At 38.4% G+C, this 10,261-nt stretch overlaps 1 protein-coding gene across 2 annotated transcripts in view; it reads right to left on the bottom strand.

The window, feature by feature from the left end:
- Positions 1–7,085: 7,085 nt before the first annotated feature.
- The window catches only part of LOC109056787 (GREB1-like protein), a 42,335-nt gene continuing 39,159 nt past the window's right edge, over positions 7,086–10,261 (bottom strand). For both annotated transcript variants that reach the window (XM_042769736.1, XM_042769730.1), the window contains exons 33-34: positions 9,907–10,045; positions 7,086–9,163 (exon numbers count right to left, since the gene is read on the bottom strand). In XM_042769736.1, the coding sequence (XP_042625670.1) occupies positions 9,000–9,163; positions 9,907–10,045 (303 nt within the window). In that variant the 3' untranslated portion in view covers positions 7,086–8,999. The remainder of the gene's footprint in view (positions 9,164–9,906; positions 10,046–10,261) is intronic.

Genomic DNA, 10,261 nt, shown 5'->3' with positions numbered 1-10,261 from the left:
GAGAAAAAAACAATAAAAAAAAAATAATTATGTGAGAATGACATGAATAGTGATGGCAGTGATTTTATGAGGAAGCTCTTTATAATAAACCGCCCAGCCATGTGTTGTATATTAACCTTTGTCTGTTTTTATGACAGTGCTGCTTCATATTGCGCTTCTAACTGTCAACTGCATTTGCTCCTGTAGACTTTAAAAATGCTTTCCTCTCTGCTTCCTGTCCACCCTGTTCCTGACTGAGTAGCATGTGTCACTGTTCTAAGTGTCTCGAGTAACTGTACTGACATGCATCATATAACCTGTAGCACAACAGACATATTTTTCCATGAAGATGTCTTTCCTTTTATAGATTTATAAAAGGGTTGTGTATTTAACATGTGCAGCAATAAAATTTTAATACAAGATCTATGTCTATGTAGAATAAATATATGCACATGTACTTGTATGGATTATAAGTGCATTTGTGGTCTTAAATAAATTATGAAATTAAACCATACAGTTTTTCTTTCTTAATATATTAGTGATATGACAATTATTAATTATTAAAAGGTAGGAAAAAAGGAAGACATGTAATCTGAATCTCAAAGTCAAATATTTAATGAATGCAGGTTCCATGAAAAAAAGTATAAACAAACCTTGCAGGTCAATGTTTAACAAAAGGAAAAAGAAAAACATACCCAAAAAAAAAAAAAACAACAACATACAAACCCGATTCCAAAAAAGTTGGGACACTGTACAAATTGTGAGTAAAAAAGGAATGAAATAATTAACAAATCTCATAAACTTATATTTTATTCACAATAGAATAAAGATAACATATCAAATGTTGAAAGTGAGACAGACATGTCTTGCTAAATATTGGCTCATTTGGGATTTCCGGAAAAGTTAAATGCATATAAGGATAAGGACATTTGCAACTTATTAGGTCAATTTTGGATAAAATGAGCCTCTCATGGCAGAGTCTACACATTCCAAAAAAAAGTGGAGCAATATGAAAGGACAGAGAAAAATTGCAAAGAGTTTGAAGAGGCCGTGAAAAGATTCAGAAATCTGGAACAATCTCTGTGCGTAAGGTCAAGGCCGGAAAACCGGATGCCCGTGAAGGGCTCTTATGCCACACCAAACGCGAATAGAGCGTCTGGCGCGAATGATTATGTAGGTCAATTGGCGTTTTACGCGATCTGGAGGTCTTACGGCGCAAGATGAGCCTTCGCCTCATTGACGCAAATTGAGTGTCTAGTGCGTTACGCTCAGGTGCTTTTTGTGCATTTAGCGTGGGACGTGAATTTGCAGAGGAGTCACCAAAATTTGAACCGTCAATTCGCTGTTAACCAATCAGGCCTGAAAAATTCAACATGGAGTAACGACTGATAGCAGCAGTCACCCGGAGCTATATGACACAAGTCATATTTCTATAGAGAGGAATAAAATTGCAACTTTTGGAGAGTACACGTTTATCGACCCGCGGGCCTTCCCGCCGTTTTTTACACAACTATTTTCCCCCATATACAGTGCTAACAATATCATGTGTTTATTTAGAGGACGTTGCAGAGAATGCTCGGAACATCTCATGTGCAAACAGTAAAGGGTTTCGCCTCGGCGCGCGCGAAATTTCGCTCATACTGAATGATTCAAAATGTTCAACCGGCAACTAGATCTGCGAATTGACACTCTATTTGCATTTGGTAGAGGCAGCATTAGACAACACTGCATCACATACAGGAATGCTACTGTAATGGAAATCACAACATGGGCTCAGGAATACTTCAAAAAAACATTGTCGGTGAACACAATCCACCGTGCCATTCACTGTTGCCAGCTAAAACTCTATAGGTCAAAAAAGGAAGCCATATCTAAACATGATCCAGAAGTTTTTCTCTGGGCCAAGGCTCATTTAAAATGGACTGTGGCAAAGTGGAAAAAACTGTCCTGTGGTCAGACGAATCAAAATTTGAAGTTCTTTTTGGAAAAACTGGACGCCATGTCATCTGGACCAAAGAGGACAAGGATAACCCAAGTTGTTATCAGCGCTCAGTTCAGAAGCCTGCATCTCTGATGGTATGGGGTTGCATGAGTGCGTGTGGCATGGGCAGCTTACACATCTGGAAAGGCACCATCAAGGCTGAAAGGTATATCCAAGTTCTAGAACAACATATGCTCCCATCCAGACGTCGTCTCTTTCAGGGAAGACCTTGCATTTTCCAACATGACAATGCCAGACCACATACTGCATCAATTACAACTTCATTGCTGCATAGAAGAAGGATCCGGGTACTGAAATGTCCAGCCTGCAGTCCAGATCTTTCACCCATAGAAAACATTTGGCGCATCATAAAAAGGAAAGTTGCAACAAAGAAGACCTAAGACAGTTGAGCAACTAGAAGCCTGTATTAGACAAAAATTAGACAACATTCCTATTCCTAAACTTGAGCAACTTCTCTCCCCAGTCCCCAGACGTTTGCAGACTGTTATAAAAAGAAGAGGGGATGCCACACAGTGGTAAACATGGCCTTGTCCCCAAATTTTTTGAGATGTGTTGATGCCATGAAATTTAAAATCAACTTATTTTTTCCCTTAATGATACATTTGCTCAGTTTAAACATTTAATGTCATCTATGTTGTATTCTGAATAAAATATTGAAATTTGAAAATTCCACATCATTGCATTCTGTTTTTATTCACAATTTGTAGTGTCCCAACTTTTTTGGAATCAGGTTTGTAAAACAACAATGAGTAACGGTTTAATTTTTTTTCTAAATTAATCTGTGACTCATTAGAGAATAGTTAGTTTAAGATTAAATCTTGGTTTTTAGTTATTTATGAACATTGATTATATTTGATTGCTCATTTTTCTCACAGTAACAGAGCTGAATATTTGAGCTTGATATAGTCAAAACATCAATTTGGACAAAACCTATGAAAATGAAATTATTTACTTATAATTTACTAAATTATTTACTTCATCCTGTCATGCTTTAGAAAAAAAGAATGGAAGACTTTCAGGATCGGACTGTCTTTGTTGTGTTTACTCCCTCATGTGCCCTTATTTGGTCGTTCCTATTCCTGTCCTCTACCAGTTGTGTTAATTAGTCATTCTGTTCACCTGTGTTCCTCCCAATTGCCTCGTTAAGTCATGTATTTAGTTCCAGTCTGTGCGTTCCTCCTTTGTCGGGTCTACCAGTTGTGTAAGTTTGTTTCCCTTCCCTTCCAAGTGTGGATTTACTCTGTGTGTCACACGCAAAGACCTTTCCCTGTTGGAGTATGAAGTTGAGTTCAGCCAGCTAGCCGTGGTTACGGTGTTTGATGCTGCGCTGAATTCGTTGTTCTGGATCAGAGCTAATTAATACCGTCCTGTAGACATCCCAGAGACCACCGGACTGAGCTGGAGGGAAGCAATCATCCAGTGTCTGGAGAGTGTCTACGTCTGATCCAGAGCCCAGCTGAACCCAGAGCCCAGCCCCCCATCTCCCGACTGTGGGAGCTCAAGCCTGAGAGCCACTGCTGACGGGGAGCCATATTGCCTGTCATGACCGATGAGCCATTGCATAGGATTGCAACAGAGCTGAGGATCGCCATGAAGTTCAGAGCCTCACGGATCGCCCAGACCAGGTATGAGACCCACAATGCCCGCCACGAGAGAGAAAAGGGATTCCATAGAATACAAAGAGAAGAAAAACTAAATGCCCCTGTGCCATGGCTGAGGGTGAGATGAAAAGGGATTTGGGAGAATGCAAAGCGGAGGAAAACTTAATTGACTTTGTTGACCCAGCCTACCCCATGCTCCGCCTTGGTCTCTCATCGACCATCCACTCCACCGGGCTCCCTCATGCTCCGCCTTGGTCTCTCATCGACCATCCATACCCTAGGGACTCCACTCCTCTGGCTGTGCCTCGTCCCTCCGTCTCTGTCAGGCTCCTCCATCCCTTTGGCTCCTCCTCAATCCTCTGTCGCTCCGGCTCCACCGCGGCCTTCTGGATCCCCACCTCTGCCTCGGTCGCCACAGGCACAGCTCTGCCACAGCCATCCTCCCAGTCGCCATGGCTCATCGGCTCTCCGCCTCTGGCTCCTTCGCCACCTGCTCCACTGCAGTCGGCAGCCCTTCCTCCTCCATCGGCTCCATCGTGGGTCGCCATTATGGCTGTGGCCTGGGTCCTACCTGGTGCTGCATGCTCCAAGTCCCTGTCATCTCCCTTGCTCCTTCCTCCATCTGATCTGACTTGTCCTGTTTCCTCTTTGGCTCCTCTCTTCATCACCTCCCTGGACTCTGTCTGCTGGCCCCCTCCTGGGTGTCCGTCCTCCTCCTGAGCCTCCTCCCAGTTCCCACCTGTTCTCTTCCTCTGGTTCTACAGTGTGAGTCCGCACCTTTCAGGAGGGGGAGAAAATGTCAGGATTGGACTGTCTTTTGTTATGTTTTCTCCATGTGCCCTTATTTGATCGTTCCTGTCCTCATTGTCTCTTAATTAGTCATTCTGTTCAACTGTGTTCCTCCCAATTGCCTCTTTAAGTCATGTACAGTATTTAGTTCCAGTCTGTGTGTTCTTCCTCTGTCAGGTCTACCAGTTGTGTACATGTGTCTTCCTTCCCTTTCAAGTGTGGATTTACCCTGTGTGTTGGATTTAATAAATGACAGTTTCGTTTATCCACGGCTCCTTTCGTTCCTTCCGGCAGTGTATCATGACAAAGGCAAGGCATCCCATAACTAACAATAGATATTACCGTACTTCCCCAGTTGATGGATTACATAAAGAATGGCATATATGTTTAAATATACAAATTATGTATTATCTAAATAAATATGCATAAAGTTGTATACATTTCCAGAACAGAGATCTGAACATTGGATAAAGCCAGGTTCAAAATTCTTGTATTATTTTGTTAAAATATTACTACAGAGGGGATTTTGGACCTGTTTTTATCATTCCATAAATCAGAAAATACTGCCAACAGCCATAAAAACAAATACATTTTTACAGTGTTTTTAGGAATAAAAGGTTCTATGAAATCAGGGGTTGTATGAACAAACCCTTCTGTAAAAAGCTTCAGAAAATACAGTAGATTGGAATAAAACTATGAAGTGTGGATAAGATAGATAAATTGCATTTTGGATGTTTTGTTTCCACTATTCTGAAGCAACATGTTATGAGAAGTCAAATAGCCCAAAATTCCAACTCGGACCGGTGCTTGAAAGTACAATGTTTTTGCCTGAAGTGTCTCCACTCAAACACAAATATGCCGTCTGAACAGCTGTGAGCATGACTCACATATCTACATCCATGCTGATAAACTTCAGATGAGCTCGATACAGACATTGTTTGGAGGAACTTTGACCCACATTGCCTACCAAGTCCTTTTCAGTTTTAAATCTCATCCAGACTAGAAGACAGACTGCTAAACTCATGAATGTATAGCATATCTACAGCCTAATTATAATCTGACCATAAAAATAAAACCAGATTGACAATAACACAATAAAATTATCTTTACATAATATTTATAAATCAAACTTTTTATAAAAAACATAACTCAAAAACAAAAAAGTTAAAACATAATTAAAACAAATAAGTTTCACTGAAAGAAAACAAGTGGAAATGTACGATTGTACTACTATGTTTTTAGACTTGTTCTTTGGAAATACACTTACCATAATATTCTTTGAATTACCTTAAATAAAGCAAAGTACCATGGTATTACCATCTGATTCCAATACTTTAGCATTGCACAGTCATTGTTTATTACTATTTGTAATAAAGAATTATCTTCAATTCTTTTTACTTTCGCTGCATATATTTTAGCCTTTTATTTTTTGCCATCATGTCTGTTTCTAACAAAGCACATGTCTGCATCTCAGATGTACTAAAGTGAGGAAACTGTGTGAATTTGTGTGCGTTTAGGCATGTAAGTAGGGCATCTGGGCTCTTCTGACTATAATAGGATGTACCAATACATCAAAACACCGCCTGCCAGATTTATTTTGGACTCTGTGTTTCACACTTCACCAGAGCGCCTCACTCGAAAACCACATAAAATCCACACACAGGCTTTCACCCTTGACAGTCATCATGAGGATATCTTGACAACCTGAATGGCCTGATTAAGTGTCACACTGCTTTAATAGGGTTAAAGTTCACTACTTCTCTTGGGTTGAACCGTGATGTGATTTTATACAGAATCCTACAATATTGAGGACAGAGGTGACTGCATACAAGGTTCATTATTGGTTGATGATTGATAGTTTCACTCAGCAAATAAGCACAGCAGACATATAAGAATATGTTATGGAAACAGGGCATTATAAAAGTCTCAGAACATCAAAACATAAAAACATAAAAATAATAAACAAATTATATCATATTGCTAAAGATCTAAAAAATCCCCAAATCAATACTTCAATAATAAATAATTACAAATTAAAAAAAAATTCCCTACGCAGATTTAGCAGGGGGTTTAAACTTGTCACACAAATTTGCCATGTTGACCTAGAGAAAGCTGCTTGGTATGAAATGTACTTCTCTGTGAGATGCTCTTCATATATCGCTATGCAACCGTCAGGCGATGGATTTTTTTTTTTTTTTTTTTTTAAATTCCACCAAAAGCCCTCCTCATTACCTTGTGAAATTTTGAATATGTTTTGTTAAGGTGACAATTTTCCCAGAAAGCACAGTTACCTCTGCAAGATATCTGTTAAAGATCGCTTCATCTGGAAAGCATCTGCTGTGTACAAACATCTGATAGACGTCTCTAAGATGTCAGTTTTACATACATTCTAAATCACAAACATCTTCAAGACATCTTCTAAACGTCTATTTGACATCTGATAGGAAATGTCCTATAGATGTATTGCAGATGAGCAAACACTCTAAAAATACATCTTGCAGATGTAATACAGACGTCAAATAGATGTCTCCGGGATGTATGTGTGCTATCAGGGTTTGCTTTGCCACTCAAACAATTACAAACACAGCTGAATCAACCATTGCCTTCTCTGAGTATCAAACAGTAATGATGCTAAGTTAGTGTTTTTGAATGAATCAGTTGAGTGAATGATTCATTTGTTAGAGTTTTTGGAACCCCATTCATCCAAACAAATGTGAGAGACAAACTCAGGTTTATTTAGAAATTCTATTTTGTCATTTGAATTAGTTCACAAGAAGCACATACAGAAGCCATTACGTGAAGGTGAGAAGGTCACATGATTAGTTAAGCTTTTCACATTTTTGACGTTTCCCACAAACGCTATAAGGTTGTTGATAACACTTTATTACATTCATTTATCTCAACAGCAATAAGAACATTTTTCTGAAATCAAATGTTTACTAAACCAAAGCCGGCCAGTAGATCACGAGGTAGAAGATTTCAAATGGTTCGGTGCTACATATGTTCAGAGTATTCACAGCTGACAGGAAAGATGCAAAGATTGTGAGAAGCAAATTGCATAATTTATGTGCACATCAAATTATCTACAAATGAGACACATTCGTTGTCCAGTGGGTATTTGGCTTTCTTCATCATTACAGTCAGTATCATTACGGGAACTGATGTGTTTAATTCTAAACACTTCAGTTGGTTCATAATAATGTAAACCATATATTTGTTAGTTTTTTTTGTTCACATTAGTTCATTTCTAATACATCATCTGTAATTAGTTTCAAGTGTGCAAAGCTTTTGGTGATGAATTCAAGGACTTGACCTAACAAAGCATTCCTGATATTTCAGTGATTATCAGTCCAAGAAGCTTTTTCAATAAATAAAACAATCCCTCAAAAAAGGAATCCATTTTTCTAATTTAGAAACTAATGGGTCCTAGGTAGATTCTCTGTGCCATGGAAAAATAAAAGAACGCATTTGATCCGTGACACATACGGCTCAAAGTGACTCTTTAGTAAAACTAGCCAGAATCCAAAGTGACAAAAAGTCTGTCATATATATTAATATCGGCATTTCTTAAAATGTAAACAAAGCTTTTTTTCTTTTAACATCCAAAAAGTCAACATCAAAAGATAAACCAATCCAGAACATTCATCTAGCCATCTTTATGAAATGGTCATTGTCTCATTGTCACTGCTTCACTGATATTAATAGTCTATTCTGGAGTGGAATTTGGGATTGTGTCATCATCATCAGGGTCCCTTAAGGCATTTACAGTGTGCAACTACAAAACATTCCCAGCGACTTCAATAATAGGAACGTTTCGCTGAAATATGATGATTAATAGATGCATACTTTAGACAACATGACCTTTTAACTCTGTGGTTAACACCTCAGATATGTACCAAGTAGCATTTACAATCATAAAGAACATTGGCACACATCGGCTGATTCAGGGCGGAATCAAGAAGATCATAAATGGCTTTCTTTAGCTATAGCAGATGTTGACTTCAGTAATTGAACTTTGTAACCTTGTGGGTCCAGTGCAACGCCCAAACTTAAACGACTGACAGCTCTGAGGAGCTTGGAATGGGTTGGATTACGTCAGGCAATATCTTTGACAAGACAAAAGATTATAAAAGATTTTGCATTGATGACATAAATTTGGACTGCCCAATGAAATGCTCCCAAGACGACACAACTAAACGCATCTTGTGCTGTTGTGTGAGCGTCCAGCTTGAGGAGTTTATAAGTCTTTGGTGGATGGCGTTGATGATAAGCAATACATAAAGCAGACATAAAGGAAAAAATAGCAGTAGTAAGTCATTTTGTCTTGCGACAAATAACCCTGAGATCATATGTAGAAGGACATATCCTTCACAATGTCCTTGTGTGTTAGGACACACAAAATCACAACCCTAACAAACAAAGTTTTTTTTAAAAAAAGGAAACACACAACATCTGTATCCAGCACAGTATCTGTCCTCAAACATCATCTGATGTGATGCAGAACGCCTGAGAATCTCAAGTCTTATTCTCTTCAGAAGCAGAAACTCTCAGTGTGGGAGAGTTATGATGCTGGAAAACATCTTCTCTTTGCGTTGGCCAAAAAGTTGAAGGAAAGGGAGAGGTGGAGGTTAGATATGGCGGCCTGTGAGGAAGTAGAGGGGACGGTCCTCGCTGCAGTTGGCCGTCTGAAACTCATCACGCAGACGAAACTGCCACTCGTCCTCCAGCTCCAAACGCACAATAGTCTGACGCAAAGAGCTGCGGTCCTGACAGATCACACACAGCGTGGCGCCTGCAAGATGAGCGATAGAAAAGATGATTTAAAGCTTCTTATAGGACCACAATGTGCTTAGAGAGTTGTGCTATTACTGGTCTGATGGCTCTGATGAACTTTTGTATTAAATAACTATATTGGGTGGGATTTTGGACTATTGAGATTACACTGTGTCCAAGTTAGAATATGCAAGGTTTTGTGTTTGAGATTCTGTTTATAATGATAGACATTTGAAAGACTGGGGTCAGTAAGATTTTTTTTTTAATGAAATAAGTTACTTTTATTCAGCAAGGATTCATTAAACTGATCAAAAGTGATAGTAAGACATCAAATCAGCATATTAGAATGATTTCTGAAGGATCATGTGACTCTGAAGATTGGAGTAATGATGCTGAAAATTCAACTTTCCATCACAGGACTAAATTATATTATAAAATATACTCAAGCAGAAAGCAGTTATTTAAAATTGTAATAATATTTCACAATATTACTGTTTTTATTGTATTTTTTATCAAATAAATGCAGCCTTGGTGAGCAGAAGAGACTTATTTAAAAATTAAAAAAAAAAAAACCTTACTGACCCCAAACATTTTGGATTTTTTTGATAGTGTAAGTGTATATATATATATATATATATATGTATATATATATATATATATATATACATATACATATATATATAGATATATATATATATATAGATAGATAGATAGATAGATATAGATATAGATATATTCAAGCTGTGTGGGATCTGGACTCACCTTTGAGGAAGTTGAATTTCTTCAGGAGGCTTGAAATGACAAAGGAGTCACACAAGTAGAGCAGCAGTCCACCGAACAGCACCCCTTGATGATCCACGTTCACTGAGTGCGGCCGAGAGCTCATGTAACACGTCTGAATCTATAAACACGAAGAAAACCCAACAAATTAACAAAGTTTTTACCAAATGAACTAATATGCAGAATATAAACTGTCAATCTGTGTCTCCAAGTAATTCTTTTCATTTTCTGACTGTCAGTACTTATTCACTGATAGTTAGTTGTGGTTTAAGCTGTTGTCACACAGGTTTGGAGTGATATTAAGGTGATTAAATAATCAAAACGTTACTTTTGGGTG

Source organism: Cyprinus carpio, chromosome A2 (assembly GCF_018340385.1).
Source record: "Cyprinus carpio isolate SPL01 chromosome A2, ASM1834038v1, whole genome shotgun sequence".
Taxonomy (NCBI): domain Eukaryota; kingdom Metazoa; phylum Chordata; class Actinopteri; order Cypriniformes; family Cyprinidae; genus Cyprinus; species Cyprinus carpio.
Note: the sequence above shows the minus strand (reverse complement) of the source record. Positions and strands in the feature narration are given on the sequence as shown.